Here is a 15,933-nt window from a genome sequence, read left to right as displayed (position 1 = left end):
TTGAGTCACTCAGGACTTCCACTTTGTCTCTGATCCAACTCAAGTTTGCTTTACGACGAAACGCCAAACTTTTTTGTTTCTTCAGCCTGAAACTTGTCTTTTTTTTTATTTTTTTTACTTTTTACTTTTTAAAGTGTGAATCTGATGTTGAGTATAAGAATATCCAGTAATATTCACCACAACATGCCTAATTATAAATCAAATCATTTAGATATATTCACTTAATGAGATTACTCTTTACTGTTGATTCCTCAAAGTATATCCTAATATATCGAAGCAGAAAATGAGTCAAAGAAAAAAAAATGGAGTTTAGTAAATTAACTTTTAATACTGTAAAAAAAAAAAGGTTTTTTTTTTTTTTTTTTTAAGAAGGAGGTACTTAAGTTCTGTATTAGACGAACCTGAAAGGTTTTATGTGAAGATCTTTTATGTTGCATGTCTCCTGTTGCTAAAAGATGTTGGTGGAGGGGGGGGGGGGTGAGGGCAAAGGTCGGTTAGGTTTAGAAAAATGTGAAGACGTTTCTTTCACTATGACCACTAGATCACTCACAGGTCGCATCTCCGTCAAAGGAAATAAAGCACTTTAAGTGTCAAACAGCAGCGACTCGCCCCTTTTTTATTTCTTTTTAATGAATATTCAAATATGATTTCATTGAAGAAATATATGTGGATTTGGCTGTAACACCAGAATATTAAGTTTCATTGAGTGAAAACTAGTTAGCACATGAATGGAGAAGCTAAAACATGAAATAAACCATTAGAAATGGCTAAAAGTGACACGTAAATGTGGTTGCTAAAAGTAATGATGAAATGGTTGGAGGTGTTGTGGTGTTGGAGGGTTTTTATTGGTCGCAGGGGTCGGCCACGCGGCCGGCGAACAGCAGCGTGTTGATGGTCGACTCCCTGATGAGCAGCAGGAACGGCCGGTTGGCCAGAAATATCTCCCGGTTCAGGTTGAGGGAGCGTCCGACGGCCACGACGGCCGTGACGGCCGCCGCCTCGCTGCCCTCCTCGTTCACCTGCAACAAACAAACAAACACAACAACAACAATGAGACAGCTTGGGTTGAGCTCTTTAATTATTTCACAAATGTCCCCAAAAATATATATTTAAAAAAAAATGCAGGTAAATGTTATTAAGAATTTCCAATGTGGTCACAAATTTAAAACAAAAAGGAAATAGGATTTTGTGCAATTTAATTTGATTTATATTCATAAAAGTGGCAAAAAAAAATTAAATACGGTGAACGTCAGATAACAAAAATGTACAAAACTGTAAGACTTTTTTGAAAATCAGAAACATAAGATGTCGCTAAAATCTGTCATAAATAATAATCAAAATGTTTTAGAAAATGGTCAGAAATTATAATTTTTTTAAATATAAAAAAAATTGTTTACACATGGCCAAGAATTATTCACAAAATGTATTTTCTTTTAAATCAGAAAAGTAAGAAAAAAATAAAAACATTTTAGTAAAATTTTTCTAAAATGCCACAATTTTTTTTTTATTAAGCATTTAAAATATAATGTGAACAAAGACGTGGCCTCTCCTTTACAACAAACACATATTTATATGTGCTTTTCCTTTATATTAACTTATTTCAGCTCTTTTTTCGTGACCTTAATGACACCTGGAACAAACATTGAGCCAATCGGAGCAGCAGTGTGTGATGTCACGTGTCTGACCGACCTCCAGGAAGGCTTTGTGGAAGGCGTCTGAGATGTAGAGAGAATCGCTGCCGTCCTCCAGCATCCCTGAAACAAACAGCGTCCAGCTCATTTATTACATTCTTCTTGTGTTTAATTCCAACTTTAATAAAATCACAAACAGCAAACAACGCGCCAAATCTTTAAACTTTAAAAACTGATGTTTCATTTTTCTGCATCGCTTCGGTCTCGTGATGCCGACGTTCGTCCTCTTTATTGTTTCCATCAAAACGTTGACGTGAATCTTTTTAATCAACCGTAAACTCCATAAATACGAGCTGCAGACTGCAGGACGTCTGAAACAAGCTCAGTTGAAGATATAATGTGGCTGAGAGCCTGGTTTCCTCCAGTCTGGTCCTGGACCGGTCTCTGGTCTAAAGTCTAAAGTCTCCATTCTCTGGTCTAAAGTCTCTGGTCTAAGGTCTCTGGTCTAAGGTCTATGGTCTAAAGTCTCTGGTCTAAGGTCTAAAGTCTCTGGTCTAAAGTATCTGGTTTAAAGTCTCTGGTCTAAGGTCTAAAGTCTCTGGTCTAAGGTCTCTGGTCTAAAGTCTCTGGTCTAAAGTATCTGGTTTAAAGTCTCTGGTCTAAGGTCTAAAGTCTCTGGTCTAAAGTATCTGGTTTAAAGTCTCTGGTCTGAGGTCTAAAGTCTCTGGTCTAAGGTCTCTGGTCTAAAGTCTCCGGTCTAAGGTCTCTGGTCTAAGGTCTCTGGTCTAAAGTCTCTGGTCTAAGGTCTAAGGTCTCTGATCTCAGGTGGACCCACCTGGCAGGCTGGCCTTCTCTGCGCTGAAAAGGTCGGTGAGTCCGAGGTTCTGCAGATTCTCCTTCAGACTGAAGCTGTCTTCGACCCTGAAGCGCGGAACGTGGACTGACACGGTTGTTTCCGTCATCTGATCCAACCAGCCGCTGAGCTTCTTCAGGTCCAGACTCGCCTCCACCTTTAACACGGACACCACAACAACAACAACAACAACATGTAGAATATCATTTTAGAACTTTTTCAAAGTAAAAACAGTCGAAGAATGAAGGAAAACCTGCAGGACAGTAAGACCTCCTATTTATTAAGAATATTTATTTATTTACACTTTAATTTGCACCCCAGCTGAGTGTAATAATAATAATAATATTTAATAACAGACCTGAGACTGATCTGTACCCAGATTAGTGGAAAAATATGACAAACAAAAAATAATATCAGGAAATTTGAAAATGAGTCAGAGAAATATTAATAAATGAACGAATAAAAATACAAGAAATGTAAGATAATGTCAAAAATAAATCCATAACACCCCAAAAATATTGTAACATAATCATTTTCATTATAAATATTAATGTTAATATAGAAAGCTGATATTAATATAATGAATCAACTGAAAATGAAAATAAAAACAAACAAAAAATGTCTCAACATTCCTGAAAAATACAAATAAAAATAACTGCAAAAAATTGTAAAATAAAGAAAAAAACATTTCATGAAGTTTTCAAAATTCCATTGAAAAAAAAAAAAAAAAAAAAAAAATCATAAAAAGGAGAAAGTTAAATAAAGACGGAGCCTCCAGCGACACATTGAGGACTCGTACCTGGCTGAGGGGCGTGTCCCGGCTCGGCAGGATGATCACCATGGTGATGTCGTCGCCGCGGTACGGCATCTCCAGCAGCTGCACGTGGTCGTCAGGGAAGTGGCGGTACCTGAACTTGGTCTCCTGGTACATCATGCTGACCGAGCAGCTGCGACTCGCGCTGACGTGGAAGTCTGAGACGAACACGTTGTCTTTGTCAAACTTGTTCTTCCATTGACCCTGAAGGCAGAAAGTGCTGACGTCAGCGCTCGGACAGGAAGCAGCAAATATTTACTCACCGTGTCAAGTTTGATTCAGGATCAGAACCTATAAAATGTACGAATTAAAAAGAAATTACAGAAATTTTATTTCTAACATCATTTAATCAATTTTGCTCAAATATTTTAGAAATTTTATTGAATTCTAACATTATTAAATTAAGAAATTTTATTGAATTTTCAAATTGAAGAAATAAAATGTTCTGCTTTAAGTTTTATTTTTAAAATGAATTAAATTTGTTGAATTTTAAGAAATGGGCTTAACTTTAAATTTAAAAAAAATTATTTCAGTTTTGATTTTGAAATTTTGTTTTTTACTTTTAAAATGTTAAAAAAAATAATTTATCAACGTTTTTTTTCTGCTTTATAATCAAGTCATTTTCAAAAGTAAAAACTGTCAAAAATTTGATACTTTGTTTTTCTGTGGAATATATGTGTTAAAATAATTAAAATAAATAATAAATAAAAATAAATTCTGGACATAAAGACGTCGGTTTAAAACCCGTTTCAGGTCTCGTCCAATCAGAGCTCTCTGCAGCTTCAGGTGGGCGGGTACCTTGAAGTAGATGGTGTTGACCAGGACCAGGATGGTGTTGGAGTCCAGCGCCCCCTTGGGCAGCGTGTTCTGGATGCGGTTCTCCGTCTTGTTGGAGATCCAGTTGTTGATGGTGACCCGCGCCTTCTCCGGGTTCTCCTGCAGCACAGAACCGAGGTTATTATTAGGTTATTATTAGGTTATTATTAGTGTAACCGCAGCGTCAGACCTGCTGACGCGGTTCAAGCGGAGACGTTACCCTGAAGTTGAGCGGCAGCAGCTTGGCTCCGTACACCGTCTCGCTGATGTTCTGGTACGTCTCGTTGAAGGTCAGCGACTTGTCCCCGAACAGCCGGTTGGCGGAGATCAGCTCCGTGGTCTCGTCCTTCTTCCGGTACAACCGGCAGTTCAGCTTGGCGAAGAAGAAGTGGACCTGATCCGACGTCTTCTCTTTGATGGTGTCGAACTCGAACACCTGCAGACACAAAACCGGTGAGTCGGATCGTTCCCGGTGCGACGAGACGACGCGTCGCTGCTACTTCCTGTCCGACCTTCATGATCTGCTCCAGCGTCCTGCTGCAGGCGCCCAGCTTGGTCATGGCGAACGCCGTGGAAACGCTGATGGGCGACATGAAGATGTTGTCGTCGGCGGTCTTGCTGAGCGCCAGCTGTTTGTACAGCGACAGCGCGAAGCGGCTGTTGGCCTTGGACAGCTCCCACACTCGGGGGTTGGTGGACTCGGGCACCGCCTCGGGCTCCTCGGTCGGGTCCTCGGGCTCGGGGCTGCGGTAGATGCAGCGCGGCTCCAGGGGGAGGTCCTTCGGTTTGGCGCCGCAGATTTCCGAGGGGAAGGCGAGAGAGAGGAGCGGCAGGAACGCCAGAGACAACATGAAGACGGCGGTCCACATCCTGGACAGAGGACCAATCAGAGAAGACCAATCAGAGAAGACCAATCAGAGAAGACCAATCAGAGGTGAGTTTACAGCTCCGTCGATCGGAGGACGTGTTTCTGTTTTTCTAAAAGTGTAAAATGGAAATAAAAACTAAAAACACACCAAAGAAAACATCAAACGTTGAAAGTGAGAACTTTCTATTGTTTTATGAAAAATATGCTCATTTTTAATTTGATGGCAGAAACACTACATCTTTGGTCTGTTTTCAGTTAAATGAGTTCACATGATTTCATTCAGTTTTTATTTACATTTTACAGTTTTTCTTCCGTCTCAGCCGGTTTGATCAGATTCATCAGTCTCATGATTTTAATATTGTCATAATAAAGATGAGAGTTTATTCCTCTAAACACATAAATATAAAGTTCAGGACATTTCAGCGTCACGTCAGTCCGACAATAAACAGTAAGATGAAAAACACACAACAGTGTTATTGATTACAACCCTTAAAGAAACAGGATGAATATGAGATATTGATTAATAAACTCATGACAAGTCAAAAGGTTTTATAATTTTCCAAAGTCATCAGATTCATAACTTGAGTGAAACACGTCGATCAAACTGAGGTAATTAACTTTCTTAGTGGAGTTTTGTTGTATTCATGTATTAATATTTGTATCTTTGACCATTAAAACGTGATAAAAGAAAGCGACGTTGTTACCTGAGCAGGCGGAGCGGCGACGTTCAGACCGTCGGACGAGCAGTTTGAGCTGATTTCAGGTCAGTGTCCTGCAGGTCAGTGTCCTGCAGAGCAGCGAGACGTCCTGTCAACCTTTGAGACATTGATCCGCTGTCCGTCAACATACCAGGAAACATCTGGACGCCATCCAGCTGCTGGAGCGACTCACCGATCGCTCATCAATCAACAGGAAGCTCTGCTCCCCGGGGGAGGGGAGGGGGGAGGGGGGGGGGGGTTACTAATGGTGGGAGGAAAATGTCAAGTTTGCTCTCAGGCTCAAGAATGAATTTAAAGAAAAATTCAGAAATTGGATTTTTAAACTTTAAGAACATTTTAGTCCATTTTTTCATCTCTTCAGCTCGCAGGCAGGAAGTGGAAGACGCCATCAGAAGGAAGGAAGGGCGACGCAGCTGGAAAACACTGAAAGGAAAAGTTCATTCTCTTCCTTGTAATTATTTTCAAAGTTATTCCTCATTTGTTTTTCTTGTTATTTTAATAGAATATTTATTTTTGGAACATATTTAGGTTTGTTAGATCGTAGTTGTATTATTATTGGAGGACACTCCCTCCTTTGTATCTCGTCTTGGGCTACTCAGTGTTCATTTACCCACCTTCAGTATCAGCTGTTAAGTTGGGGACTTTTTTTGGTTTTTTATTTAAAATGTTGCCATTTGTTCTATTGTTTTCTAATTAAATAAAAGTTTCAATTTTCACACCTTTCCAAATCCAACAAGCACTTTTCCCAAAATGTTGTACTGTTCCTTTAAAAGTTTTTGACACTTCCAGCCTCTCACGTGCTGTTAATACGTTTCTATTATCATGGAAACAGATTCATGTAATTAGATGAACATTTTATTTGTTGAATCATAAATATAAAAAAAATAAATGTGTGCAAAAGACTTTTTACATTATAACAGGAAGTGACGAATAAAATGAAAAACACAAAGTTTCTCCGACACACACACACACACACACACACCTGTGAACTAAAGGTGGCAGATAAAACCAGTCACTAACACACCAGACTCCATTTAAAAATGGACTGTTTTTAAAATCAGTGCGCTGGCTGTGTGTATGTTTGTAGTTTCAGAGGAGTTTGAGCTGCTGCCTCAGATGGTTCAACACTTTGTTCACTTCGACTAAAGACGACAGGTTTCCAGTAAAACCCAGTTTGATGGACGACCAGGAGCTCCGTTGTTCCAGCAGGGTTTCCATACTCAGCTCCTCACACACACCAGACTCCATTGAGGAAACAGCAATTTTTAAACTGGGTGTGATGTTTCCGTCTGGCTGACGGCTTCTGAATAAAGATGTCAGATTGTCAGTAAAAGTCCGGAGTCAGACTAGCTGAGAGTTCATCCATCGAGCTGCTGGGACGCACCAGACTCCATTCAAAATATGACCGTTTTTAGAAGCTTCCTTTAGATCTCCGTCAGATAAGGAGCTGGTTGTCGGAGGTTTTGGGCGTCAGAAGAGTTTGGGCAGCTGCCTCAGGCGGCTCAGATCCAGGATGTTCCCCACTGATCCCTCCGTCTGAAGGCTGCTCGCCCTCACTAAAGATGGCTGCCTGCCGGAGCAGTTCTCCTTGTCGGCCGTGTTTGATTTGGCGCCGCCGGCTAAAAGCTGCATTTTTGGCCTCAGCTCCCGGATCAGCTGACTCTGTGGGAGGAGCTTTACGTTCAGGGCTTCACGAGCCGACGCCCCCTGACCTCTGATCGCCTCGCGCGCCTCCTCGTCCTCGCCTTCCTCCTCCTCGATCAGACCGTACCTCCTCATGTACTTCCTGGTGGCCAGAGACATGTTGCTCGGCGACAGCAGGGAGTCAGCGGAGGAGGGGGCGGGGCTGGCCCGGGGGGCGGAGCCTCCCAGAGACAGCCTGCTGAGCTGGGAGTCGCTGAGGTAGCGCAGGGCGATGGCGTTGGCCTCCAGGCTCAGATCCACGCTGCCGCCGGGGAACAGAGCGCTGGCCGTCGGGTCCGACACGCTCAGCCGGGACAGAACCGCCGCCGGGTTGATGCTCGCCAGGGTGCTGAGGACAGACACACAACCGGTTTGTTTTTTGGCACCAGATTTTACTTTGTTATAACGGACAGGAAACTGGACCGTCGGAGTCCGTGGTGCCTTCAGGTGCGTCCCTACCTGGCACTCTCTGCAGCTTTCAGACGGTTTTTGTCCGACTCCGTCAGATCGTCTTCGTCCACGTTCACTCCGAGCTGCCGAAGCTGCCACAGAGTCGCACTGACCACCGGGTCTCCGACTGGACTCTGCTGCTGCTTCCTCCTGGACGAGGAGGAGGACGATGAGTGGGAGGAGTCAGACAGGCTCCGCCTCCTGGACTCATCCTCAACCTCCTGTTTGCTGTCCGACTCCTGGAGACGACTTGTCAGCTGAGTCTGAGGACACGGAGGACAAAGGTGAGAGGACACATGGACACACACACACACACATACACACACACACACACACACAACACCTGATCACTAAGTGAGTTGGTACCATGAGGTTCTGGTAGAAGTTCTGCTGCTCGGCTGCAGGTCCGTACATGCTGACACTTTCTCCCAGAATTGGACTCTGCAGACCGACGACACTGAACGCAACACGGAGGACAGAGTCAGAGTCACACCTCAAAAACAATATGTAAACAAACAGTCAACAACAGTCAACGGTAAATAAACAGTAAACATCTGTCACATCTCACCTGTTCCAATCGGAAGGCGAGCAGGAAGCCACCTGACCCGTGATGTCACCGTCCTCAACTCCGCCCACAGGCCGGGAGACAGACAGGTTACGTGAGGAGTTTGAGGGGCTGGAGCAGGATGAAGGGGGATGTTGGGGTGAGGAGGCGGGGCTGGTGGTGGATGAGGGCCGGGCCTGTACCTCCTGATGATTGACGGGATCCTCCCAGAACAGACTGGCCCCTGAAGACAACAGATCGATGAAGAAACATGCCGAGGACGTTCGGCCGCGTGATTCTCAGGTGAGCTGCAGGTAGACGCTCTCACCTGTCTCCACGGCAACGCTGACCGTGCTCCGGGACGTCTGCGTGTCGACCTGCCCGCTGCCGGACTGGAGCTTCCCCTGAGCCTCCAGCAGCATCTGGACCTGCAGACCACCAGGACAGTTTCAGGCTCTGTGATTGGTTCCTCACTATTAACCAATCAGAAGTGTCTGTTCAGATTATTAGATATTTAATTTATTTATAAATATAAAAACCCTGTAGTGCCCAGTCACGGTCAGTTAGCGCCCCCTGCTGCTCAAACAAAAAGCTTCATGCTTGTGTGTTTACTCAGTTCAATGTTGGTATTAATAATAAATGTTATTAGAAATGAATCTTAATTTTTTATTTAGTTGTTGTTGTGTTTATTTAATTTTTCTCCGTGACAGGAAACGGAATCATTTCTGGGTTGTTTGGACAAAACAAAACATTTATAGACGTCATTTTAGATGCTTTTTTTTTTTTTTTTTACATTGTTTTCATCAATTAATTAGCTAATTAAATAAGGAGATAATTGTCAGATTAATTAATAATAAAACTAACTCAGCTGTAGTTTTATTCTGAATGATGAAAAAAAATACGAGCAGCTGGAATAAACTGGAAATATCTTGAACGGTGAACTGCTGCTTTACTGCCTCTGTCAGCAGGGAGGAGGCGGAGCTATTACCTGAGCCTGTAGGAGGCGGAGCTATTACCTGAGCCTGTAGGAGGCGGAGCTATTACCTGAGCCTGTAGGAGGCGGAGCTGCCGGTCCTGATGGAGGAGCAGCTGGTAGGTGTCGGACGGAGCGACTCCGCCCACCGGATCGCAGCACTGGTTCACACAGGAGGGGGATCGGGGGGGCCAGGCGGAGTCTGCTGCTGCTGGATGGGAGGGGGGAGGAGGGGGGGAGTCGCTACACCATGGGACAGGAGGAGGAGGGGTAGGGGTGGGGGGGAGGCTGCAGGGACAGGAAGGAGGAGGAGGGCGACTAAAACATGGAGGAGAGCATTGGTGGGAGGAGCTAGGAGGAAGAACAGTTTGGTGATGGAAAGAGGGAGGAGGAGGAGCAGGGGGAAGGCTGGTAGGAGGAGTGTGGTGATGTAACGGAGGAGCAGGAAGGAGTCCCGGGGAGGAGAAGATGGAGGTGCAGCTGTAGGTGTGGGCGGAGCAGCAGCTGCACGGCTGCAGGTTGGAGTTGGGGGTGCTGTGGAGGTGAGGAGGAGGAGGTCTGGGGGCTGAAGAGGAGGCGGAGGCTGTTCCGGTCAAAGGAGCGGGCTTCCTGGCAGCAGGAGGAGGCACGTGGGCGGAGCCAGTCCCCTTCCCTCCGCTGTGATTGGAGGTGAAGCTGCTGTCAATCAGCAGTGAGAGTTCAGGAACAGACGGCTGAACTCTGCGAGCCTGAAACAAGAGAGAGGAGGAAGAGGAGAAGGAGGAGGAAGATGATGACGGAGGAGGAGGAGGAGGAGACTCCATGAGGATCAAACATGTGAATGAACTCCTCTGAGGACAGGAGGGACTCACCTGCTGAGCGGGGAGGTGAGGACTCGGGGACGGACGTGGAGAAAGGTCCTCGTCCTCAACTCCGGAGTCCTGGTCGCTGACGGAGAGCCCGGTGGCGGGGGGGGCGGAGCTAAAGACGGAGCACGCTCAGATTAACTCAGGAGCTTTGTAACTTTTTCTTCTGACTGCACCTGCAAAGGCTCCTCTTACCTGCCGAAGGAGGTCCGAGCTTCCTTGAACACCTCCGACTGTCTGCTGCCACCTGCTGGACTCAGCTCACACTGCAGCGTCTGTCCGTCCGCCATCGCCACCTGCTGACGGCACGCAGTCACTGTCAGTCCACCAGCAGGAGCCACAGTTTGACCGGCCGTAAACAGCGGACCTGCTCCTACCTGGTAGAGGGTGACACTCTGAGAGGCCGTGAGCAGCTGGCAGTCCAGCTGTGGTCCCGGTCCCGGTCCGGGTCCCGGTCCTCGGCACTGGAAGAACTGAGGAGCTCTGTGAGTGGAACCGAACACGACGAGGAGGAACGAGCCGCTCTCTGACAGAACTCTGAAAACCACAACAGAGACGACGATCAGAGGAAACAGTCGGACGGAAAAACAGTCAGACAGATAAACACTCCTCACCTGTCCTGGAGGGCGGAGCTGAACATGAACCTCAGAGACCACGCCCACACCTGAGGGCTGTAGACGTGTGTGACTCCACTCAGCCAGCTGTCACATGACAGGAAACACAGAAACACCACGGCGACATTAACAGGAAGTCAAAACATCTCGTACGGGTTCAGTTTCCCTTCAGAACAAGTTTCATCTCACTAAACTCTGAACTTCCTGTGAACTGAACCCGGTGGTTCGTCTGTATTTAACGTTGTGACAGAATCTCTGTTTGTTGTTGTTATTTAGTTGTTGATGATTAGAACCTTACAGTCCGACCAGCGGCAGGTTGGAGGCTTTAGGATCCGACTCCAGCAGCAGGAGCAGCTTCCTGGTTTGGTCCATGGTCAGAAACCTGGAAATACAAACACATCGGTGAGGAGAGACCATCACGGAGGGGGGCGTGGCGCCTCGTGGTGAAAGGGGGCGTGGCCTCACCCTCTCTGGCGGCCGGTGGCGTGCGTCAGCGGGCGGCCGACGGCGGTCAGGCTCCTCAGCAGGGCGGTGGGGATGATGGGAACCGCTCGGACCGGCTGCACGTCCACGCCGACGGACGGACTGACGGCCGACCAGTCGAGGCTGAAGGAGGCGGAGTCGGACCGCTGGGAGCAGACCACGTGACCTCTGACCTTCAACAGCTGACACAGATCCAGAGTCTGTCTGCCGCTCACAAACTGCTGCAGCGTCTGAAGAAAAAAAACAAGTTTTAATCTTCCTGTTTTATTTATATTACTCTTTTAAATAAAACCATCTACAAATAAAGTTTTTTATTATTATTGTTATTATTATTATTATTAACTACTTTGTCCTCTTTAAAAGTTCATATTTTACACTTTTCCTGTGTTTTATTTAATCAACCCAACTTAATTTATATCACCGTCTTCATACAGGTTAGTGCAGTTCAAATTGCTTTACAGATGATTGACAGGAAGAGAATGAGACAGACAGGTGTAAACAACAACAATATCAACAACAAAGGAAAATCAATAAAAACAATTTGAAACCGATGCCAGAAAATGGAGATGATAACAAAATAGAATAAAATAGATATAAAAACTAAATAAAAGAAGACAAAAAAAGACTAAAAAGCAACAATAATAAACAATAATAAGAACAAAAATAATAAAATAGAAATCCAGTAAGAGCTGAGATCAAAGATTAGATAAGATCATCTTCTACAAACGACCAACATGCAGGAAATAACAAGTTTAATTGAACAACAGGAGGTTAAAAAAAGAATCAGCTGCTGGTGACATGAACAAGGTGTTGCCGTGACAACAGAGAGGCAGAGCTACTGAAAGTAATCTGATTACTCCTCCAGGACTATTTTAAACTACGGCTTCCTTTTGAATAATTTCTGATTCAGAATGACGGCTGTTTTTTTCCCACTCGGACGTCACCTGAACGTCTTTAGGATCCAAATCAGTTTAATAACACAACCAGAAATAAATCAGCTGTCAAAGACATGTTTATTTACATAGTCTGCAATAAATACACAAATTAATGAGGCTGAAACGAGAATAAAATACTGCAAAATGTCCCGAAAATATCAAAATAAAAACAGTTCAAATCTCAACCTGAAATCTGTGTTTAAATAAAGTTCTTCAGTAAAATAATAGAATGACTTTAATATTATAGTTAAAGGAGTTTAATGACTCAGGTGTGTCCGACTCACCTGGAAGCAGTGATGGAGCTCCGCCTCCGATTGGACGACGCCGTCAGACGCCGCCTCCGTCTGATTGGAGAACAAACAGGGAACCAGGATGTCTCCGGGCAGCAGAGCGGAGGGGACCCGACCCGAGGCTCCGCCCTGGTCCCGACCCGGGTCGAACCGGTCCAGGGTCACTGTGACCGCCTCCTCATCTGGACCGGAACACAGAGGGGTTTAATCCAGGAGCATGTGGAACAATCAGAGTTCAGCTTGAGATGAAGGTGACCTCTGACCTGAGTCCACTGACACCGATCCCAGGAAGAAACACTGGAGGCGGGGCTTGTTGCTATGACGAGCGTGACGCTGCGCAAGACGGAGAGCTTTCTCCAACAGGACCAACCGAGGACGCCTAAAGACACACACACAGATTAATGTTAACCTGAATGTCCACCAGGTGTAACCAGGTGAGGAAGAGGAGGAAGACAGCGCTCACATCATCACAACCACCACCATCATCATCATCATCACCACCATCATCATCATCACCACCATCATCATCACCACCATCATCACCATCACCACCATCATCACCATCATCACAACCACCACCACCATCATCACCATCACCACCATCATCATCACCATCATCACCATCATCATCACCATCATCATCACCACCATCATCACAACCACCACCACCATCATCACCATCATCATCATCACCACCATCATCATCACCATCATCATCATCATCACCACCATCATCACAACCACCACCACCATCATCACCACCATCATCACCATCATCATCATCACCACCACCATCATCACCACCATCATCATCATCATCACCACCATCATCATCATCACCACCATCATCATCACCATCATCATCACCATCATCACCACCATCATCATCATCATCACCACCACCATCATCACCACCATCATCACCATCATCATCATCACCACCACCATCATCACCACCATCATCATCACCACCATCATCACCATCACCACCATCATCACCATCATCACCATCACCACCATCATCATCACCATCATCACCATCATCATCACCATCATCATCACCACCATCATCACAACCACCACCACCATCATCACCATCATCATCATCACCACCATCATCATCACCATCATCATCACCACCATCATCACAACCACCACCACCATCATCACCACCATCATCACCATCATCATCATCACCACCACCATCATCACCACCATCATCATCATCATCACCACCATCATCATCATCACCACCATCATCATCACCATCATCATCACCATCATCACCACCATCATCATCATCTTCACCACCATCATCACCACCATCATCACCACCATCATCACCATCATCACAACCACCACCACCATCATCATCATCATCATCATCATCACCACCATCATCACCACCATCATCATCATCACCACCATCATCATCACCACCATCATCACCATCACCACCATCATCACCATCATCATCATCACCACCATCATCATCACCACCATCATCATCACCACCATCACCACCATCATCATCATCACCACCATCATCATCACCATCATCATCATCACCACCATCATCATCATCATCACCACCATCATCATCATCACCACCATCATCATCACCATCATCATCACCACCATCACAACCACCACCACCATCATCACCATCACCACCATCACCACCATCATCATCATCACCACCATCACCACCATCATCATCATCATCACCACCATCATCATCACCATCATCATCATCACCACCATCATCACCATCATCATCATCACCACCATCATCACCATCATCATCACCACCATCACAACCACCACCACCATCATCACCACCACCATCATCACCACCATCACCATCATCATCATCACCATCATCATCATCAGTGGGTAAAGACACTAGTTTAAAAAGGTCAGGTGGTGTTCACCTGTGCGAGCAGAGCTGGAGGCGGAGCTTCTGTCCCACCGGGCTGCTGTCCCACAGAGATGATCTGGATTTGGGGAAACTGAGCTGAGAGTTCATGGTGGATCTGAAGGACAAGAGGAGACATCGTCATGTCAATATATATTTTATATAAATTAGTTCACGGGAGGACCAGACTGAAAACTTTCTTTGGATAAAGTTTGACGTAAACATCGCAATAAATATTCTATCAGATTTATAAAGTCATTTTACTGCATCGTTCGTCCTCATTTAATGGTTTTAAAAATAATAATATCCAACATTTAATGATTATTTTTAACATCAACTCATTAAAACTTTGTTCTAAAGTGTCAGAAATAAAAACAAAAATCTAAGTCAGTTTCTGTTTAAAAGTCCAACTGAAAAAAACACATGTAAGTCTGATGCTTTTATTTATACTTAAAATCGACTCTCACCGTCCTCTCACGTTCTCCGGAGTGAAAACCTCCTCGAAGACTCCCCTCGGCAGAGCCTGGAGGTTCACCGGGCAGCTCATCCCAGCTGCAGCCGGCGGAGAGGAGCTGTTGAGCGGCCTCTGAGAACACCGCCGTCCGCCTCAGCGAACGAGCACCTGAGGCTACGTTAGCCTCGTTAGCTTCCCCGCTCGGACCTGCATCGGCCCACAGCCTCACAAACAGGCCGAACACAGAGTCTGCCGTACGGCGACTAAAAGTTTAATCGAGTCGGAACTTCTCGGAGCGAGTTTACTTTCGTTTATCGGGTTTCTATTTTGGCAAATTTAAACGCAAACATGAGCGTAGAAAAACAAAAAGTCAGTCCGCTGTTTAATTATGGCGCTGTTTCCTGACTCCACTGGCGGGGCAACTCAATCAGCCAATAGGAAGCTGCGCCTCAGTCAGTTTGACCAATAGCGTGCCCCTTTGTCTCCCCCCCAACCCCCCGCCCTTTTTTTGGGTCTTCTTCTTGTGTTGTCAGAGGGAAATGTAACTCCACAGCGCCCCCTTACAAAAAAAAGAGAAAGTTTTTAAAGGACAATACCGCCAATTTAACACGTTTTAAATCATAATAAATTATGTTTTTCACATTCTGGATCATTCTTCTTTTATTATGTTCTCTTTTTCTTTATTTGAAGCCGGACCTATTTATTTGACATGCTGGCAAAAAAGTCTTCAGCTTTACCAACAAAAAAAAGTCAAAAAAGTATGTAATAAGTTTTACAAAAGAAAAACAGGTACAAATCTTCTGCACTGATATTCAGCCTTCATTAAAACACAGTGTTGCTGTTAAATTATTCGTGAGTGCAGCTGGATCATCTTCCGACACACAAAAGTAATTTCCTGAAAAGCAGCACATTAAGGAATTATTTATCAGCATGTTACACGACACGAGACAGAAAGCAGCTGCTGAGGTCCACAGACGGCTTTATTTGGCTGTTTTTGTCTCCTCCACTAAACAAAACGTGTTTTCCAAACACGAAAAATGAAA

The 15,933-nt window shown here is 45.0% G+C and overlaps 2 protein-coding genes across 2 annotated transcripts; both read right to left on the bottom strand.

Annotated features, from left to right (window-relative positions):
• Positions 1-823: 823 nt before the first annotated feature.
• Positions 824-5,790, bottom strand: serpinc1 (serpin peptidase inhibitor, clade C (antithrombin), member 1). Its single transcript, XM_069141952.1, has 8 exons — positions 5,687-5,790; positions 4,627-4,984; positions 4,335-4,550; positions 4,097-4,234; positions 3,284-3,502; positions 2,467-2,641; positions 1,690-1,754; positions 824-1,019 (listed from the first exon to the last, which is right to left on the bottom strand). Exons 2-8 carry the CDS (start codon positions 4,981-4,983, stop codon positions 843-845), a joined length of 1,347 nt encoding a protein of 448 aa, XP_068998053.1. The 5' UTR covers position 4,984; positions 5,687-5,790; the 3' UTR covers positions 824-842.
• Positions 5,791-6,543: 753 nt separating this feature from the next.
• stil (STIL centriolar assembly protein) lies at positions 6,544-15,342 on the bottom strand. Its single transcript, XM_069141945.1, has 16 exons — positions 14,904-15,342; positions 14,453-14,554; positions 12,782-12,897; positions 12,513-12,700; positions 11,276-11,523; positions 11,109-11,192; positions 10,811-10,897; positions 10,574-10,733; positions 10,392-10,492; positions 10,203-10,311; positions 9,423-10,079; positions 8,707-8,806; positions 8,403-8,622; positions 8,201-8,291; positions 7,844-8,097; positions 6,544-7,733 (listed from the first exon to the last, which is right to left on the bottom strand). The coding sequence occupies exons 1-16, from the start codon at positions 14,981-14,983 to the stop codon at positions 7,172-7,174; spliced, it is 3,159 nt and encodes a 1,052-aa protein (XP_068998046.1). The 5' UTR covers positions 14,984-15,342; the 3' UTR covers positions 6,544-7,171.
• Between the last annotated feature and the right edge of the window lie 591 nt (positions 15,343-15,933).

Source organism: Embiotoca jacksoni, unplaced genomic scaffold (assembly GCF_022577435.1).
Source record: "Embiotoca jacksoni isolate LCO1_2020_lvr unplaced genomic scaffold, fEmbJac1.0.p SCAF_94, whole genome shotgun sequence".
Lineage (NCBI taxonomy): Eukaryota > Metazoa > Chordata > Actinopteri > Embiotocidae > Embiotoca > Embiotoca jacksoni.
Note: the sequence above shows the minus strand (reverse complement) of the source record. Positions and strands in the feature narration are given on the sequence as shown.

Coding starts and splice junctions, on each gene's coding strand:
- serpinc1 (XM_069141952.1), bottom strand. CDS start 4,983: ATGTGGACCGCCGTCTTCATGTTGTCTCTGGCGTTCCTGCCGCTCCTC. Junction 4,235..4,334: donor TGCTGCCGCTCAACTTCAGG/GTAACGTCTCCG, acceptor TCTGTGCTGCAG/GAGAACCCGGAGAAGGCGCG. Junction 1,755..2,466: donor AGAGAAGGCCAGCCTGCCAG/GTGGGTCCACCT, acceptor TGTTTGTTTCAG/GGATGCTGGAGGACGGCAGC.
- stil (XM_069141945.1), bottom strand. CDS start 14,983: ATGAGCTGCCCGGTGAACCTCCAGGCTCTGCCGAGGGGAGTCTTCGAG. Junction 10,080..10,202: donor CTCACCTCCCCGCTCAGCAG/GTGAGTCCCTCC, acceptor CTCTTGTTTCAG/GCTCGCAGAGTTCAGCCGTC. Junction 8,292..8,402: donor TCGCCTTCCGATTGGAACAG/GTGAGATGTGAC, acceptor TGTTGCGTTCAG/TGTCGTCGGTCTGCAGAGTC.